Source organism: Onychomys torridus, chromosome 8, assembly GCF_903995425.1.
Source record: "Onychomys torridus chromosome 8, mOncTor1.1, whole genome shotgun sequence".
Taxonomy (NCBI): domain Eukaryota; kingdom Metazoa; phylum Chordata; class Mammalia; order Rodentia; family Cricetidae; genus Onychomys; species Onychomys torridus.
The window spans coordinates 90,441,153-90,461,427 of record NC_050450.1 but is presented as its reverse complement, the minus strand read 5'-3'; the positions used below and the strand labels follow the sequence as shown (position 1 = coordinate 90,461,427).

General features: G+C 44.2%; 1 protein-coding gene across 5 annotated transcripts in view; it reads left to right on the top strand.

The window, feature by feature from the left end:
* Positions 1-19,135, top strand: part of Gpatch8 (G-patch domain containing 8) — a 71,150-nt gene extending 52,015 nt beyond the window's left edge. For 4 of the 5 annotated variants that reach the window (XM_036194901.1, XM_036194900.1, XM_036194899.1 and 1 more), the window contains 2 exons: positions 7,863-7,993; positions 12,955-19,134. In XM_036194901.1, the coding sequence (XP_036050794.1) occupies positions 7,863-7,993; positions 12,955-16,855 (4,032 nt within the window). In that variant the 3' untranslated portion in view covers positions 16,856-19,134. Of the gene's footprint in view, positions 1-7,862; positions 7,994-12,954 lie in introns of all 5 variants that reach the window. The other variant, XM_036194898.1, reaches the window with a different exon arrangement.
* The last annotated feature ends 1,140 nt before the right edge of the window (positions 19,136-20,275 follow it).

Here is a 20,275-nt window from a genome sequence, read left to right as displayed (position 1 = left end):
ATATGACTTTGATTTTTTTTGTTGTTTTATTTTTATTAGAATGTTACTCATTTTGCTGAAAAGTAGACCATGTCATCTTTCTTCATATTCTTGTCTTTCTACAAATTGTAAAATCTCAAAAGAGCATATTATATAACAACAAAAAAGTCTTAAATTTTTGTTTTATAATTCTGGCTGTTCTCTACTCAAATCCTTCCTTCCTTCTATCCATCCACCCATCCATCCATCCATTCTATCTATTTTCTCTTTTTGAGAGAGGGTGTTAACTGTGTAAAACAATGCTGGCCTTGAACTTGTGATCCTCTTGTTTCAGCCTCTAGAGTGCTATGGTTAAAGGCTTATCTTGCCTTTCCTGACCTGCATTTAAAGTTTGTAAAGAATTATTAGTTGACTTTGGTACAGCCCAGCTAAATAACACCTGATAGGAAGGAGATAGGATCATGTATTCTGTTCCTCCTCAGTGGGCATAAGCTTACAACTGGGCCTGTGTTTTTCCAAATTGGTGCTCTAAAATTATAAAGGCACGCCGTGCTGCCTTCCAGCAAGACACAGGATTATTATAACTGAGGTCAAAGGTAAGTACTTTACTCCATATTAATTATTCCTAGCTTGTATCTCCCATCAAATTTTCACCATTAAAACTTTGGAGAAAAGCTTTATTAGTGGTAAACTAAAATAGGAAGGTCCTGGGAAATACTTTTACCTTTCTTAAGGTCCAATTTTTAAAAGAAGAAACAGCATGATTACTCTCATTTGTGAACCTTTTTAAGGAATGGGAGAGGAAGGTGTTAAATGCCTCTGTTGTTGGCTAGCTCTTCTCAAATTTTCTAAGATTTTGTGATGTACATAAATGTTGAGACTCTGCTTGAAATTTCTACATGTAAAAGTTAGGCATTGTGATTCTAATTCTTGTGCTCTGTTTTATCACCTTTGAAATCTTCAGTGATGAAGCCAGCCATCCTTGAAGAAATAACCCAATGTATGATTACTTATTAAGTTATGACATGTGGGGCTGGAGAGATGGCTCAGAGATTAAGAGCACTGGCTGCTCTTCCAGAGGTCCTGAGTTCAATTCCCAGAAACCACGTGATGGCTCACAACCATCTGTAATGAGATCTGGCACTCTCTGTGTCGTGCAGGCATACATGCAGAACACTGTATATATAATAAATAAGTCGTCTTTAAAAAATACAACAACAACAACAAAAACGGCCGGGCAGTGGTGGCGCACGCCTGTAATCCCAGCACTCGGGAGGCAGAGGCAGGTGGATCTCTGTCAGTTCAAGGCCAGCCTGGTCTACAGAGCTAGTCCAGGACAGGCTCCAAAGCTACAGAGAAACCCTGTCTCGAAAAACAAAAACAAAATCAAAAAAGAGGAGGAGGAGAAGAAAAGAAAAAAAAAAGTTCTGACATGCCTGAGTGCTCAATAAACATCCACACTGATCATGTCTGAGCCTCTATGGTTTGGTTGCAAGCTACAGTTAAATTCAAAATAGAGGTTTTTCTAGCCCCCCTTCCTTGCCATTTTAATTATTTTATATATCTTTTAAAAATCTTTGTCTGCTATAGATATGAACCTCAGATTCAGACTGCAAGGGATCTTCTTCCCAGAGTGAGTCTGTAGCAGCGCCTTACTAGTGATCAATGGGGTGGAGGGGCAGCCCAGTGTTGTGTCCAGAACCCTCTCTTTGCTCTTCGGTACTGCCAACAAACAACAAAAGTAAAGTCTTTCACTGTGACACGTTTATCCTTAACCTGCTTGGGACTCCCCCCCCCCCCCATCTTACCCTTTGTTTGTGTCACCAGGGTGCCTTATAATACAGTGAACTTATCTCAACAGATCTGTGTGGTTTAGTCTTCCTGGTGTAGGTTTTTCTCAACTAAAGAAAGTCTGAGTCATGTGCACACCCATGTAGTTACTGATGCATAAACTTGGGGCCAGCTGGCAGTGAGGCCTCTTCCAGGTTTCTGTTTGACTTGTTGATAATTAGTTGTTCTGTTGTTGGTGTTATTTAATTAGACAGAGTTCTGGCTATATAGTTGAACTTCTGATCCATCTGCTGGGATTACAGATGTGAACCCACCATGCTTTAAAAGCCCACCTTTAAACAAAATACCTAGAACTGCTCAGTCAGTCAACCTTTGGCTTGTCTTGGACTATCTGATGACATTGGGTTTATATTTCAACAAACCTTGATTACAGCCAAGTAGCTGTAGTTGGTGTCTCTTGCTCACTCTCCAGTAGCTGAGGGCTCCACATCATCTTTTACAGTCTGTGAGTCATGTTACTCAGACTCCTTGAAACACTTGAGATTGTGACTCAGGCCTCTTCGCTTCCTTCCTATGTTCCCAGTTCTGACTGACACCAGGCACACTGAAGCAGCAGCCTCCATACCTTCAGACAGAATAGGGTTTTCTCTGAAGCTTCTTTGTAAGGACTATAATTGCTTTTTCATTAGAAAAAAATCTTTTATCCAGAGAACTACAGTTAATTTAGTTGGTCTTCAGCTACTAGCTCATCATTGAGGGCTTCCCTGCACAGATGTTTTGGGAAGTTTAAGGGAAAGGCCAGCCATGTAATAGTCAACAGAAAATGTCTCTTATGTTCTGTACTATGCTGCTAATGCACACCTTGAAAAATTACTACCAGTGTTTTAGGAAAACAAGGTCTTCAAATCATCCTTCCCTCCCTCCCTTCTTCCTTCTTCCTGTCTCCTTCCCCTTCCCTACTTTCTTTCCCTCATTTTGTTCATTTTCTTACTCTTGCTGAATTCTAAAGATCTGGGGCTGTAGACACATACCACTCATTGTACATGAACCTTTAGTTTTAAGAACTAATGTAACATTCAGTTGTTGGGGTTTTTTTCCCCTTTCATTCAATTAAAATATTTTTCACTAAATAAGGAATGGGGCTTGAATTTCTATGAATATTAGTAGTTCAGCAAAATAAGCTACCTTATTTTCAGTTCTTCAGAAGATATACTTTGTAATTTTGAGAGGTAAATCATGTTTTTGAGTCAGTTTAAATGATCCAGTATATCCATGTGGGTTACACTGTATTTCCCAGCTGGGAGTTTATATTGGATTTCTGTAAAGCGTAGACTTTGAACAGTCCTTGACAGAGTTTTGCAGTGAAGGCCTATCTGCAGTTTCTTGGTTTTCTCACAAAACCTCTTGGTTGTGGTTTTTCCCCTGAGTTTCTGGTGTGTTGCTCCTTTATTTTTTTGTAAAATTGTGCTCCTCCTAGAATTTAAGGGAAAGGAACAAATACAGTTCACAAAGAGAATTTCATATGAGCAAGCAGTGGCAAGTGAGCCAAGCCTGAGCATCTATTGCGTAATACCTGAGTTTTGGAAAACCTGACTGATGAAGGCCTGCATCTTTATCAAAATTACTATTTTGCCAGACTTGGTAGCATGGTAGAAGCAGTAGATCTCTGTAAGTACAAGGCCAGCCTGTTCTTCGTAGTGTGTTCCAGGCTGGCCAAAACTACATAGTGAGACCCTGTTTTGAGGGGGTGCGGGGGTGGGGAATGAAGCTGGAGAGATGATGGTTCAGTTGAGAGCACTGGCTGCTCTCCCAGAGGACCCAGGTTCAATTCCCTGTCCCCACATGACAGCTCACAACCATCTGTAACTCCAGTTTCAGGGGACTCAACACCCTCATATAGACATTCATGCAGGAAAGAAAAAAAGAAAGAAAATTACTGCCTTGTTTGAGACAGTATCTTATTTTATAGCCCAGACTGGCCTCAAACTCAGAACAACCTTGCCTTGATCTCCCAAATGCTGAGATTATAGGTGCTAGCTACCATGACTGGCTCTAAAAAAATTACCCTTTCAGGAGCTGAAGAGGTGGCTCGGTGGTTAAGAATGCTTGCTGCTCACAACCGCGTGTGTTTGTTTTTCCCAGAGCTGAGGACTGAACCTAGGGCCTTAAGCACTGTACACTGAGCTAAATCCCCAGCCCCCAAAAGACCCAATACTAACCCACATTATTCAGCAGACCCTTTCTACAGTACACTGCCAAATTTACTATGACAGTAAACAAGGAGCTCCAGACAGCCCAGTGCCTAAAAGCACCTGCTGCTTTTACATAGGACCCAGGTTTGCTTTCTAGCACCTGCATCAGGCAGTTTACAACCACACATAACTCCAATTTTAGGGGACCCTGAGTCCTCATCTGGCCTCCAAGTTTCCACTGCACATACACAGGCAAAAACACATACATATAAAATAGAAGAATAAATAATTGTTTTTTTTTTTAAAGGTAAGCAGAAGAGAAGCAGTACAAACAGTTGTGTCCTACTAGATGCTTCTTTGTGACTGACAAAGTAGTGAGTAAATTCAAAGCCAGCCTGGTTTTGATCCTCTCTCAAAAAGCAAAAAGAAGGCTGCAGACACAACTCAGTTGTAGAGCACTTACCCATCATGAGTGAAGCCTTAAGGTTCAAATACTGAAAGGGAAAAGGTTATTTTGGCATTTAATTTCATAAATCTGTTGATACATCATTCTCATTTTATAATGAGGACAGCTGAGGCTGTGAGATAGAAACTCAGTCGACTAGTGATAAGTGGATTGACCTAGGTTCTCCTGACTGGAGTTTTACACTGGCACCTTTCTGAAAGACAGGAACAGCTGTATTGAGAACAGCATCAGACAGTCGTAGACGAGAACTAGGGCAAGGTGCTGACAGTGGAGAGTGCTATTCTGGGTTCTCAGGAGGAGGGGGTGCCAGCAGAGACTTTGGGAAAGGAATTCTTTGACTTCAAGTGGGGAAGAGAGTCTTTGAATCAGGTAAGGAAAATATGAGTTTTAGCCTACGTCTTGGAGCCAGTGAGGTGACTCAGAGCAGATAAGGGGCCACTGCCCAACCTTATGACACAGTCAGTCCCTGGGACCCCATAGGAGGAAGGGAAGAGGCAAGTCATGCCAAGGTATATTAAATAAATACATAAATAAATGTTTGTTTCAAAGAAAAAAAGGCCATGCTTTTCCGTTTCCATCAGAATGTCACCATCTGAAAGGTAGCTCTGTGTTCTAGGTTTGGGGTGGTTATACAGTGTCTCTCAGGTGTGTCTAGACTTGTGAAGGTCTAATTTCTACCCCGAGACTCCAGGCTTGACTGAAGTTTGTAAGAGTATGAAGGAATGTTTGCTGGACTTTATAAGAGTACCCAGGTAGGTGTTACGTAGAAGGAAGCTTGCAATTTAGATTTGTTTCCTTGACATTTTGTTTTGTCTCTCTCTGTCTTTATACCTGTGGCGAGACTTTTGAGTAGACTGTGTTGAGAATGCTGTAGGCTTGGTTCTGTTCCTCATCTTCCAAAAATGAACAGAGCCAAGCGTATTGGCCCACTCCTTTAATCCCAGTGCTCAAGAGGCAGAGGCAGAGGCAGTGGATCTCTTAGTTCTAGGCCAGCCAAGGCTACATAATGATACTTTGTTTCAAAAAACAACAAAAGAAAGAGGAGGGGGAAGAAAACCTAATCCTTATTTGAGGCAGTGTGAAGGTCCAGGCTTTGATTAAAAATGATCCTTTTGAACAGTGTTCTGTAGTTCAACAGATGTCTTCTAAAAGTGATGAAATGTTTATAAGAAGTAGAGAGATGATTGTGTATAGAAGAACTTAATGAGGTATATAGGGAAAAGATGGCAGATTTGGGGGAAAAATCACATTCTTTTTAGATTTGGCAAGAAACCCTATTTAGAAAGAAACAAGACTTATCCATTAAAAATGGTGTAATAGTCATAGTGGATCCTTTCTGCCCACTTCCTCTCAAAAGGAAAAAGTTGGAATTTATATTTGCTTAAAATAGTTGATCCTCACTGAGCCTGGTGGTGCAGGCATGTAATACTATTTGGAAGGCTGCAGCAGGAGTTCAAGGCTTGCTTGGGCCACAGACTAAGGTGAGTCCAGGCAGGTTACTGAAAATAGAAGAGGGTTGGGATATACAGATAGCTTAGTGGTATAGCACCAATTTGCCTTTTGTGAGACCCTAAGTTCAAGCTATAAAGAAAAGTTTAATACCAAAGAGAGAATTTATAAAAATCTTTTTTTTTTTTAAGGTTTTGTCTTATAGAGCCAGGCTTTTTTTTTTTTTTTTAAGATTTTTATTTATTATGTATACAGCATGTATGACTGCAGGACAGAAGAGGACACCAGATCTCATTACAGATGGTTGTGAGTCACCATGTGGTTGCTGGGAATTGAACTCAGGACCTCTGGAAGAGCAGTCAGTGCTCTTAACCTCTGAGCCATCTCTCCAGCCCCCCTATAAAAATCTTAATGTGTGAAGGACCTACACCAGTAATAGCGTCGTTAGCTGCTGATTAATTGAAGTTCTCCAAAGTAAAGATAACTGAGCACGAACCCTACTTTTAGGCCGTGCAGTCGTCCCGAAGTTCTGCGATCATTTCTCTTGAGGAAATGGAAATGATTACAGAAAAACAGAAGGATGACTTCATTTATCGAGAAGTGATTACTATGTTTGTCTGTGTGTGTACACACGTGTGTTTTCAGGCTCTTTGCTTCTCCCCAGCCCTTGTAGAGTGTATGGTTTTGTCCCTGATTGTTCAGTATAACCGTTTGTAGATTCACTGAGAGCTTATGTAGTAATGCTTGCCTTATTTTTTTTTCTCTTCCACTCTTGTTTATTTTTTACTTTTTTTTTCCTCTTTGTGATGTGACATTTTCAGCTGATGTTTTGAAAGCAAATCCTTCTAATTTGGGAGCCCAGATCACAAGAGTGAGTTTTTCTATAGTGTCTTTAGCTGTCTATCTTTTTTGTGTGTATGTCTTTCTTCCCTTCCCCTCCCAATTCTAAAAGTTTTGAAATACATTTCATAAATATTAGGTAAAAAAAATTCCTGTCTGTTGAACACCATGCCTTTCTAAAGCAATGTCCACTTTATATTGGGTCAACTCCCTTTTCCTAAACTGTTGGAAAAGCATAGGCTAATGGGTAGGCCTTGCTTCACTTTTTATATTATTATATTGCACTGTCTTCATTGCAGATGGGTATGTCTGGACTCTGTCACCAGCCTGTCTCATGACAAGCCTTTCTTTAGCGTTCCTTTCTTTTGTTTTGAGGAAAATTACACAGTAGCATCTGGAAACAAAAGACCTATTCTGTTACTTGAAGTTTAAGTAACAAAATCTTTCTTCCTGTATTCTCCTTCTTCATCCCTGGTGTTTCTCTCAGGGCTGTGAAGGAATGAAATTCATTTGAGCAGACTGGCTGGGTGAAAGTGGTCAGGCTGAGTTCTGAGCATGCTGTGGTCGGAAACCTCCCTTGGCTTTAAGAGTTACAGGAAACCTCTGTTAGTGCTGAAACCAAACAAAACCCACACCTTTTATTTTATGGTGGGGGGAAAAAGCATTTATTTTGTTCTGATTTTTATTTACTCCCCTCCCCCCATGTAAGCTGTACATTGCTTTTTAAAATCTTACACCTTGGGTGATTTTCTGTATCAGCCTAACCCCTTTCTGGTCTCTTCGGCCTGTGTTGCTACAATGTATCTCACATTTGTTTGTCTGGTTTTGCATCCTGGAAGAGCAGGTGATCGGTCTCTCTTCTTTCTTCCCAATACTCTAAAATTTGCCTGTTGCTTTTGAAATCATTTTGTTTTGTACAATAAGACAAATGCCATGCTATATATCCTAATTACAAATGCCCATGTCCAAGTGTCATACTCAAAGTAATTAGCCATTGTGTTTCTGGGTACCATATAAATATAATAGTGTATTCCACGCTAGCATTATAACATTAGTTGAGGGTAAATATTTTAAAGGCATTGCCTTCACATCTGTATGCCATTTAAAATTACTCACCCTCTGTTTCTTCCTTTCTGTTAACTCAGAGATTAAAAGATCTCAAGCAGAGAGAGTTTGCTCGAAATGTCTCTTCAAGATCCCGCAAAGATGAAAAGAAGCAAGAAAAAGCCCTTCGGAGGCTCCACGAGTTGGCAGAGCAAAGAAAACAAGCTGAATGGTAGGGGAAGTTTCATATTGAGTATTTTGTGGCTAAATAGAATCCGTAGGCCAGGTGGTGGTGGTGGTGGCGGCGGCGCACGCCTTTGATCCCAGTATCCGGGAAGCAGAGGCAGGCGGATCTCTGTGAGTTTGAGGCCAGCCTGGTCTACAGAGTGAGATCCAGGACAGCCAGGACTGTTACACAGAAACCCTACCTGGAAAATCCAGAAAAACAACAATAATAAAATATCCTTAAGATTTAAATTTATAGATTTAAAATTATAATTCAAACACTGGATGTGGTAGCTCATGCCTGTAATCCTAGCACCTGGGAGCCCGAGGCAAGAGAATTGCTGTAAGATGGAAACCAACTTGAACTACAGTGTGAGACTCTATCTAAGAAATGTTTAAGTTGGGGGCACTTGCTGCTCTTGCAGAGGTCTCAAGTTCAGTTCCCAGGACTCATGTCAGGTGGCTCACAACCATCTGTAACTCCAGGGGACCCAGTGTCCTTATCAGGCCTCCAGGGGCACTGGCACTCACATGGCATACACACAGAGACACACAGATTAAAAAAAATCTTTAAAACAGTTTTTAGATTGGACTTGGTATGTACCTCAATGCTTACCTAAGGATGTATAAAGCTCTAGGTTTGATTCCCCAATACCATATAAGCATGTTAATACATAGCTATAATCCTAGCACTCAGGAAATACAGGGCTAATACAGGGCTATCCTTGGTTGAGTAATGAGTCTGAAGTCAGCCTGGTACAACTGAGAACTTGTCTAAAAAGAAAAAGGAGGAGGTTGGGGATTTAGCTCAGTGGTAGAGCGCTTGCTAGGCCCTGGGTTCTGTCCTCAGCTCTGGCAAAAGAAAAGAAAAAGGAGAACCAGGCAGTGGTGGCACATACCTATAATCTCCGTGAATTCAAAGACAGCCAGTACTATAGAGAAACCCTTTCCCAAAACATCAGAAAAGAAAAGAAAGTGAGAGAGGACAGAGCCTTGGCTTCTGAATGTCCACTCTTCCCTTCAGAGGTGTGCCAGCCCTGGCAGAGGAGATATGTGTGCACCTGAGTGGTCACTCCCCAGAGGAGAGGACAGTTGCTTTTGCCATCCGGCCCCCATACACCCTCGCTTTGCTGTTATCCTAGACTTGAAATTTCTACTTTGTGTTTATTTTGTTTGGCTTTTGTTTTTATGTACTGAAAAGGAGCTAAAAATAAGTGGGAATTGGGAAAGAAAAAAGCACTTAACCCATGAGCTCTAATGTTGAATTCAACTACCTATAAAATGATTGAAATTCCTTATCTGACAGAGTTTTAAATTTTATTTGCTGTGTGAATGCACATGCTGTGATATGGAAGACGGGGGACAGTTCTGTAGGGTCTGTTCTCTTAATCCTCCTTTACATGGGTTCCAGGAATTAAACTCAGATCATTAGGCTTGCAAGGCAAACCTTTACCCACTGAACCATCTCACCAACCCAGTTTGCAACTCTTCATGTAGTAAACATCTCTCTCTTGGGCATGTTCCAAGAATATCTCCCTAGAAGATATACATCAGGCTACTTTCTGTTTCAGGACATATTATAATAACATCTTTTTCTTCAGAAGCATCTTTTAGTTATCTTTTTTTTTTTTTTTTTTTTTTTTGAGCTGAGTATCAAACCCAGGGCCTTGCGCTTGGTAGGCAAGCGCTGTACCACTGGTTATCATTTTATAAATTACCAGTTAAAAGATGACCAAGTAGGGATGATCGTCGTGTAGGGAACTGGTTTGGCACTCACCCTGACAAGCACCATCATTTGTTGTTAGTGTGAGGTAGACTGACACAATAGAGATATGTTTTACTCTCCATATCTGTTTGGATTCTGTCTTTGAACAGCAACAGCATGCACAGCAAAATCTAGATACCATGGTATCTGGGTTTTTTGACTCCAAGTTCATAACAGCTTATAGCTAGTGAATATCTAATTGTCTTTAGGTATTGAGTTCAGAATTTAAGAAGTGCCATACACTGAAAAATGCTGGCAAAGCTATGTAGTAAACACTGGCTTCAAAGCTCTGCTGTAGTCCTGTTGTGGGAGCTGGAAGTTTGCTTGTCACAGGTATTGTTCTGGGTACCCAGAAAGTACAATAGTTCCTGTGTGTTTATTTTCTGTGCCTTCACTTACCCAGTTATCTGTGATATGAAATATTAAAAGGGGACCAGAGGGTGCCTCAGCAGAGTCCCCAGAACCTACACAGTAGAAGGAGAGAACCAACTTCTACAGTTGTTCTCTGACTACCACACATGTACCTTGGCTTGTAAGTATACACACACACAGTAAAATGTAACAAGAAATACATTAAAAAGACAATTATAGTTGGGTGTGGTGGCGCATGCCTTTAATCCAGTCACTTGAGAGGCAGAAGCAGGTGGATCTCTGTGAGTTCGAGGCCGGCATGGTCTACAGAAAGAATTCTAGGATAGCCAGGCTACACAGAGAAACCCTCTCTTGAAAAAGAAAACAAACAAACAAAAAATTATAGGAGTAATTGGGGAGTTTTAAGTTGTGTGCTAGATGTGTGTTATAATGCCCGAAACATGAACCATCCCTTTATTTAGTATGTCCACACTCCCCATCCATTTTTAAGGGAAGAAGGAATAATACATTTTCCCATAACTTGCATTATAGTACATTGTCATAACTCCTCAGTTCTTGTGGTTAATCTCTTGGTGTGTCAGTTTATAAATTAAACTATCATAATGTGCCTGAGTGGGGGTGGTTCAGTACAGTCTACGATATCATGTATCCGCTTGTGGTCTACAAATATCTACCATGTGAATAAAGAAACAAAGCATGAATTTATTTAATTTCTAAGACAAATATACCCACAGAGTAATCTGAAGGGTATAAACGGTGGCGCTAGTGGCTGGTGCTAGAGGCTGGTGCTAGATGTTGCAGTGGCGGAAGAATCACAAGCCATGGTTACCTTTTAGAGCTTTATTAGGAGAAGGGGGGGGGGCGCCAAAGAGATGCAGAGAGAGGGAGAGCGCACGAGTGAGCATGTGTGAGAGGGCATGTCACAAGCTGATGACATAATAAGGACAGACAGGATCCTTATATAATCCAATATAGATTTCTGGCTGTGTTTAATTTAGAATATATACTGCTGCATATATTTGTAATACCAGCCTTCTGGAGGCCAAGGAAATAGGATTGTGATATAAGTTCAAGGCCAGCCTGGGCTATATAACTAGATTCTCAAAACAAACAAACCAATACATACATTTTTTTTTAAATGAAATTTGAGCTGAATATGGTAGTACACACCTTTAATCCTAACATTCAGGCAGATCTCTAAGTGGAAGGCCAGCCTGGTATGCATAATGAGTTCTAGGCCAGTGATGCTACATAGTGAGACCCTGCCTCAAAAAATAAAGTAAAAATAAATTTGGGACACTTGCCACCAACTCTACAGGGAAGGAAATAACCCACTCTCTCAGGTTCTAACTCCTACATACAATGAATACACGGCACAAGTAAACACACACATACATGGGTGCAGAAGAGAATTTTTTCCTGTAAATTTGAAAGTACAGAGGAAATGAAAGCTTTTTCCTTCTTTTTCTAAATTCACTTATTTTTTTATGTGCATTGGTGTTTTGTCTGCATGTATGTCTCTGTGAAGGTGTCAGATATTGCAGTTACAGACAGTTGTGAGCCACCATGTGAGTGCTGGGAATTGAACTCAGGTCCTCTGGAAGAACAGCTAGTGCTCTTAACTGATGAGCCATCTCTCCAGCCCTAAAGCTTTTTCTACAGCTAAATGAAATATAGTCCTTTTTTTTTCCTGTGGTGAGAGGTGAAACAAGGTCTTACTTCGTTTCCTCTTGTGGCCTTGAACTCCTTGAATAACTCAGGCCAACCTTGAATTCAGTAGTTAATTCTCCTGTCTCTGTCCCCTAAGTACTGTGCTTACAGGCTTAAGCCACCATGCCCTGTGGAATAACCTTTGGAATAGTTGTACATTCATATATTTGATTGTATGTCAGTTGGTAGGACGATACATTAAGAAATATACTTATAGTGATCCCAGCACTTGGGAGGCAGAGGCAGGCAGATCTCTGAGTTCCAAGACAGCCAGTGATAGACAGATCCTATCTAGGAGAAAGAAAGGGGCGGGGGGGTGTCCGGAAGGACCAGTGAGATGGCTCAATGGGTAGTTTGTTCAAGTTCAAACCCCAGAATCCACATGGTAGATAGAACCAGCTCTAACCTCTATTTACAGGCCATTGGCATGCACCCCCCCACACACACACACACAGTAAATAAATAATGGTAATCTTAAAAGTAGAGGGGTTAGAAAGGTTACTCAGTGGTTAAAAGCACTAGATGCTCTTCCATAGGACCTGGATTCAGTTTCCAGCTCCCATGTAATGGCTCATAATCTTCTATAACTCTAATCCCAGGACATTCTGATGCCCTCTTTTGACCTTCAAAGGCAATGTACACATATAGTTCACAGGCATACACATACATGCAAAGTATACACATAAAATAAAGTGAAAATTATAATTTAAAAAAAGGTTGGTGGCTTCAGTTCCCAGCACCCACATGGCAGTTCACAACTACCTATATCTCCAGTTCCAGAGGATGGAGCATCCTCACACAGACATACATGTAGGCAAAACACGAATGCACATGAAATTAAATTGTTTTAAAAAGCATTTGAGTTGAGATAAGCCTTTTTGTAGGGCAGATAGCTTAAGAGATGAAAACAACTAACTGGCCTTGGTAATTGAGTGTGATACTCGAATCAAATGAACTCTGCCTAGCTCTGCTCAACAAGTTCCATCCATCAGCACATTGGTAGGGACCAGCTACTCTGTATCTTTGAGACCTACCTATAATGAATGGAAGGACAAAGAAGATGAATATTTTGTAAGATATATCGTAACTCTTATTTTTTCACTTTCTGAACCACTGTATAGTGCACCAGGAAGCGGCCCCATGTTCAGACCGACCACAGTGGCCGTAGATGAAGATGGGGGAGATGAGGATAAAGATGAGTCATCAGCAAACACTGGTGCAAGTGCTGCCTCTTCCTGCGGCCCTGGGTCTGACTTCTCCACAGATAAAGGGGGCTCCTTCACTGCAGTACAGATCACCAATACCATTGGACTGGCACAGGCTCCTGGGTTAGCTTCCCAAGGCATCAGCTTTGGCATTAAGAATAATCTGGGCCCCCCCCTGCAGAAATTGGGAGTTTCGTTTTCCTTTGCCAAAAAGGCTCCCGTCAAACTTGAATCAATAGCGTCGGTTTTCAAGGACCATGCAGAGGAAGGGACCTCTGAAGATGGGGCAAAATCTGACGAGAAGAGTTCTGACCAAGGGGTGCAGAAGGTGGGAGACACTGATGGGAGTGGAAATCTTGATGGAAAGAAAGAAGATGAAGATCCTCCAGATGGAGGGTCTCTTGCCTCAACACTGTCCAAGTTAAAAAGGATGAAGCGGGAAGAAGGAACCGGAGCTACAGAGCCAGAATATTACCACTACATCCCCCCAGCACACTGCAAAGTCAAACCTAATTTTCCCTTCTTACTCTTTATGAGAGCCAGTGAACAAATGGAAGGTGATCATGGTATACACTCAAAGAATGTCGCAGACAACAAAAAAAGCAATTCTCCCAAGCCTAAAGGTTGCATTAAGGCCGCAGCAAGCCATGGAGCAGAAAAGACAGTTAGTGAAGTCTCTGAGCCACAGAAGGAAACCACTGTGGCTGAGCCTTCAGAACTTGGAGACAAGACTGAGACAAAGAAGGGCACAGGAGGGGGTACAGGTGAGCAAAGTGTGGAGAGTCAGGAGACTTCGGAGAGCCAGATGCATGAGTCCAATCCTAAAGAAGTTTCTCAGGCCACCTCTGCAGCAATAGCAGGCCAAGGACCCAAACATCCCACAGGTCCGTTCTTTCCTGTGTTGAGCAAGGATGAGAGTACTGCCCTCCAGTGGCCATCGGAACTATTGATTTTCACCAAAGCAGAACCCTCCATTTCCTACAGTTGTAACCCCTTATACTTTGACTTTAAACTTTCAAGAAACAGAGATGCCAGAGCTAAAGGGGCAGAAAAACCAAAAGATGATGTAGGCTCCTCAAAGGATCATCTCCAGGGCCTTGATCCTAGAGAGCCGAGTAAAAGCAAGGAGGGAGACCAGAATGTAGTGCACTCCTCAGAAAGCAGAGTGGATGAACCTGCTTCAGGGGCTGCCTGTAGCAGCCTGAACATGCAAGAGCCTAGTGGTAGCCATGGGTCAGAGGCTGAAGACACAGGAAGAAGCCGCCATCCTAGCAAGAAAGAACCGTCAGGCAAGTCCCACAGACACAAAAAGAAAAAGAAACACAAAAAATCCAGTAAACACAAACGGAAACACAAGGCCGACTTGGAAGAGAAAAGCTCTAAGGCAGAGTCTGGAGAGAAATCTAAGAAGCGCAAAAAACGAAAACGAAAGAAGAACAAGTCCTCAGCCCCGCCTGATTCTGAACGAGGACCCAAACCAGAACCCCCTGGGAGTGGTAGCCCTGCACCACCAAGAAGACGTCGCCGAGCCCAGGATGATTCCCAGCGAAGGTCCCTTCCTGCTGAAGAAGGAAGCAGTGGCAGGAAGGATGATGGGGGAGGTGGGAGCAGTTCCCAAGATCACAGTGGAAGGAAACACAAAAGTGAACCTCCAGCTTCGTCCTGCCATCGGAGAGCTGGCGCCAGACATAGCAGCCGCTCCAGCCGCCGGAGCCAGCCCAGTAGTGGGGACGAGGATAGTGATGACGCCTCTTCTCACAGGCTGCGCCAGCAGTCTCCATCCCAGTACAGTGAGGAGGAGGACGAGGAGGAGGAGGACGAGGAGGAGGAGGAGGACGACGACGAAGAGGACGAAGACGAAGACTCGGGCAGTGAGCGCTCTCGTAGCCGCTCCCGGTCTGGCCGTCGCCATTCCTCCCGGCGTTCCTCCCGGCGTTCATACTCGAGCAGCTCCGACGCTTCTTCCGAGCGGAGCTGCTCCAGTAGACCGCACAGTTCCTCCGACGCCAGCTACAGCGACTACAGTGACCGGCCACGAAGGCGCTCGAAGCGTTCTCACGACTCGGATGATTCCCACTACGCCAGCCCCAAACACAGGTCCAAACGACACAAATACTCGTCCTCCGATGACGACTACAGCCTCAGCTGCAGCCAGTCCCGAAGCCGATCTCGGAGTCACAGTAGGGAGCGCTCAAGATCCCGGGGCCGAAGCCGCAGCAGCAGCTGTAGCCGCAGTCGGAGCAAGAGGAGAAGTCGCAGCACCACAGCCCACAGCTGGCAGCGAAGCCGGAGCTATAGCCGGGACCGCAGCCGCAGCACCAGAAGTCCTTCCCAGAGGTCAGGCTCCAGAAAGGGGTCGTGGGGCCACGAGAGCCCAGAGGAGAGGCACTCTGGCCGACGGGATTTCATTCGCTCCAAGATCTACCGCTCTCAGTCTCCCCACTATTTCCGATCAGGTCGGGGAGAAGGTCCTGGGAAGAAAGCAGATGACAGCAAAGGAGCAGGCCTGCCCTCCCAGAATAGCAGTGCCGGCACAGGAAGTGACTGCAGTCCTGAAGATAAGAATTCTGTCACCGCCCGACTGCTGCTAGAGAAGATCCAGTCCAGGAAAGTGGAGAGGAAACCCAATATGTGTGAGGAGGTGCTGGCCACCCCTAATAAGGCTGGGCTCAAATACAAGAACCCCCCACAAGGCTACTTCGGGCCTAAGCTCCCCCCTTCTCTTGGTAATAAGCCTGTCCTTCCACTGATAGGGAAGCTTCCAGCTACCCGAAAGCCCAGTAAGAAATGTGAAGAGTCTGGCTTGGAAAGGGGTGAAGAACAGGAGCAGTCTGAGCCAGAAGAAGAGTCCCCAGGGAGTAGTGATGCTCCATTTGGACATCAGTTCTCCTCAGAGGCAACAGCTGGTCCCTTATCAGACCCTCCTCCAGAAGAGCCAAAGTCTGAAGAAGCTACTGCTGATCACACTGCGGCTCCACTAGGCACCCCAGCACACACTGACTGCTACCCTGGGGATCCAGCCATCTCCCACAGCTACCTCCCTGACCCCAGTGATGGGGATACCCTGGAGTCTCTGGATAGTGGCAGTCAACCAGGCCCTGTGGAATCCAGCTTGCTACCTATAGCCCCAGACCTTGAGCACTTCCCCAGTTACGCACCTCCCAGTGGAGAACCTAGTGTTGAGTCGACAGATGGGACTGAGGATGCTTCCTTGGCTCCTCTAGAGAGCCAGCCCATCACCTTCACCCCTGAGGAGATGGAGAAGTACAGCAAGCTCCAGCAGGCTGCCCAGCAGCACATCCAGCAGCAGCTTCTGGCCAAGCAAGTAAAGGCCTTTCCAACCTCAGCAGCCCTGGCCCCAGCCACACCAGCCCTGCAACCTATTCACATTCAGCAGCCAGCCACAGCCTCTGCCACCTCCATCACAACTGTTCAACATGCCATCCTACAGCATCATGCTGCGGCTGCTGCCGCTGCCATTGGCATTCACCCTCATCCTCACCCCCAGCCACTTGCCCAAGTGCATCATATTCCCCAGCCCCATCTGACCCCTATTTCCTTGTCCCATCTCACTCACTCAATCATCCCTGGCCACCCTGCCACCTTTCTTGCTAGCCACCCTATCCATATAATCCCTGCTTCAGCCATCCACCCCGGGCCCTTCACTTTCCACCCTGTCCCACACGCTGCCCTCTACCCTACCCTGCTTGCACCACGGCCTGCTGCAGCAGCTGCCACTGCCCTCCATCTTCACCCTCTTCTTCACCCCATCTTCTCAGGTCAGGACCTGCAGCATCCTCCCAGCCATGGTACTTGAGTTGGGATTTGTAAGCTTAAGGTGGGCTAGGGAAGGTGACCTATTCCTCCCTGGGGGTTGAGCCATTTATTCCAGCAAGTAAAAGCTGGAATGGGCAGTATCTTGACAGCCAAAGAAATGAGTTTTGGCTTGCAGGGATGGATTTAGATTTGAGGTTTGCTTTGGGTTTACTATCAGGGATATTTCCCCCTTTCTATTAGTTCCTCCCATGTTTCTACACTAGGGAACACCAGTAAGTGCTACCCACACTCCTCTGCAGCAGACTGTCAAGTATAGATACTTCCTGCCTCCCTCTACTTTCTAGTCCTCTGCTCTTTCCCCTCTGTAAGTTTAAAGCGTTTCCCTCCTCTAATGGGTTGTCACCAAAGCACCTGCCTGCCGTGGGCCCATCTGGCCTTGCCCTCCTCAGTGCCACGAGGAAAGCCAGGCTATCTCTTCAGCGGTGGAAACACCGCCACTTTGGGCAGTGTCTTTGAACAGCATTTGGTGACGTCATCCCAGGTGAGGTGGAAGAGGGAGTCTAACCTAGAACCAAAAGCAACTCAGGCTGCAATTTAATCACTTTCCTTACAAACGGAGCCGCGCATTGGGCACTACTGTCCTCATGCCCCTCGTCCCAGAAGAGGCATCTACATATCCCAGAAAAGAAGATCCTATCATGAGTAGAAGCTATGTGGAACAGAGAGTCACCATGTGCTTCCCAGGAAGGAGCTCATGTCCGGAGGGTATATTTTTCTCCTGTTATGTTGATGTTTTCTTCTTAATTTATAGGATTTTTAATGTAAAATTGCACTGAACTCTATAAACGTAAATGCTGCTTTTTGTAGCCCACATTAAGAAGGTTCTGTATTTGTAGTATACTGCAATAATATTTTTTACATCCAGCTCTTTAAGTGATCCTTGTTCTGGTGGCTTTCTGTAAATATGTTTGCCCTAGTTGAATTAAGAAACTTTAAAGGTTATAAAGTTAAAAAAAAAATAAAGTATTTGTTTTGTGCTAGATGCAAAAATGACTAAGCATGTATATTTTATCAAGCTCCTGTATTTTTTGAAGTTATGAACTATAAAAATGTTACACTTTTTTTTTTTTCTTTCTTTTTTTTTTTTTTTGCTGGGACAAAAGTTAAGTACTTTGCAGTAACTGGTTCATCCTGCACTGGGATTTTTTAGATAGTGGGCAGCAAGCAGCTGCAGGCAGCAGGAGGGTGCTCAGTTGCAGTGGTCCCCCTGGTGTGCTTTGTTATACAGAGAAACAGTGGACTCCATGGAGAAGGGGAAGACTGAGTCAACAGCTTTATTCTCTGGCAGCAGTAACACTCAGTGACTGTCTGGGAGAGGACCCCTGGTTCCCGGGGACCTCGTTCTGCACAGTCTGTTTGCCTTCCTAGTATTTAGCCCTCTCTGACAATTTTTTTAATGTGCCTTTTGGGTTGGCTAGAAACTAAAATAGAAGTAGACCAGAGGATAGTAGAGTTGGACAGTTTTCTCCGCTTTCTGTTGGGAGGTGAGCACGTTTACAGGGACTTGGAGGTCTTTGGCTTCACGGCTGTGTGCTGTCTGCCCAGCTCAGTTTCAGCAGTAGAGGCTCCTTTTCTTTTCTCCCGTGACACTGACCAGAAGTGCATCAGTCCCTCCTCCCTCTTGCCTTCACCCAGGCTCTCAGCCCTCGGTACCACTCTGACCCAAAGGTGCTTGCCATGCAGGACTCATCTCCGCTGTTGTTAGTGTTCTTCTTGTGTCTAGAACTGGGTAAGCAGTCAGCTGACAAGATAAACAACCCTACTTGCCTCGGCCAAGCTTCTCTGTTCATGCCTTCTAGAATCCCCAGAAGGGAGAAGTTTTGAGTTTATGAGAAGCAAGTGCTGGGCAAATGAGGCGCTTGGCTGGGAGCCTACCTGCTCAGTCCTCGTCTGATTCAGAAGTATCACTTTTTGGATAACTAGCCCTGGAAAAATGAAATCATCGATTTGAAGTGAAGGGACTCATTTTCCTTGCTTTCAGCCCATGTAAATATTTAAATAAACAATACAGTATTAACATTTTGTGCTGCTTCCCATTAGGTTGTAGATTGAGCTGCACTCTGGCCCCTCTCTGCCTTCCTGGAGGCAGCTCTCTTTAACTTCCAGAACAGTAGTTTTAAAACTTCAGAAAAAAGGAAAAACAAAATAACCTATCCTTACTTACAAGCATAACAGATTGTATTTAACTTTATCACATATGATAGAGATATATATGCTGTAAAATGAGGGAAGGAACTTTCTAATAAACCAATGCTTTGTGGAAACTTAGCAGAGTCCGTTGTCATTGTTCCCACTTCCACTCAGGCTGGCGTAGGTTGGAGATGTGGGCTATAAACAATGTCTTGTTGGAAGTAATTAAATAATAGATCCTTCTCAACTAGGTGGAGATACTTGGAATTGTTCTTCTGGGAGCTTGGGTTGCCTGAGGGTCTGGATAGTTTACCTCCAGGGGAAGATGTGTGTGTTCTGCCCAGTCTTAGCAAGGTGACTGCCCATGTGCACCGTTTGTTTGTTTGTTTTGGTTTTTTGAGACAGGGTTTCTCTGCAGCTTTGGAGCCTGTCCTGGACTAGCTCTGTAGACCAGGCTGGCCTCGGACTCACAGAGATCCACCTGCCTCTGCCTACAGAGTGCTGGGATTACAGGCGTGTGCTGCCGCCGCCGCCCGGCCCATGTGCACTTCTTTAAGAGCAACAGAATTACAAGATTCACCTGACCTTTGACTTCCAGCTGTAACTGAATTACCAGGCTTGAATTACTATCCTCAGCCCCTGACCACCTAACACCAGGAAATCACATCAGGAGAGCCTGGGAAGCTGGCATGGAAGGCGCATATGCGGCAGTGATAGTTTTCTTCTTCATCAGCCTTTCAGAGTTGGGTGATGGCTGTCTCCTTCCTTGCTTTTTTGATTTTTGGTTTTTTTGTTTTGTTTGTTTTGTTTTTCAGGACAGGGTTTCTCTGTGTAGTTTTATGCCTGTCCTGGAACTCACTTGGTAGCCCAGGCTGGCCTCGAACTCACAGAGATCCTTCTGCCTCTGCCTCCCGAGTGCTGGGATTAAAGGCGTGCACCACCGCCGCCCGGTTCACCTTCCTTCTTTTATGTAGTTGTGTGATCTCTACCACAGAAAAGCTGAGTACTCAGAACTGCTTGAAATAGTGAAGGTCTGTGTTCTAAGAAAGGATGTTTGAGAGTCAAAAGGGGCTGGAGAGTTGGCTCGGTGGTTAAGAGCACTTGTTGTTACAAAGGAACCGGCTTCAATTTCTAGCACCCACATGGAGGCTCACCACCTTCTCGGGCCTCAGGCATGCACCCATGTGGTACATGGACATTCGTGCTTACAAAAACGCTCATACACATAAAAATTGTAAATGTAAAATATTTTTTTTAATGAAGTGAATTT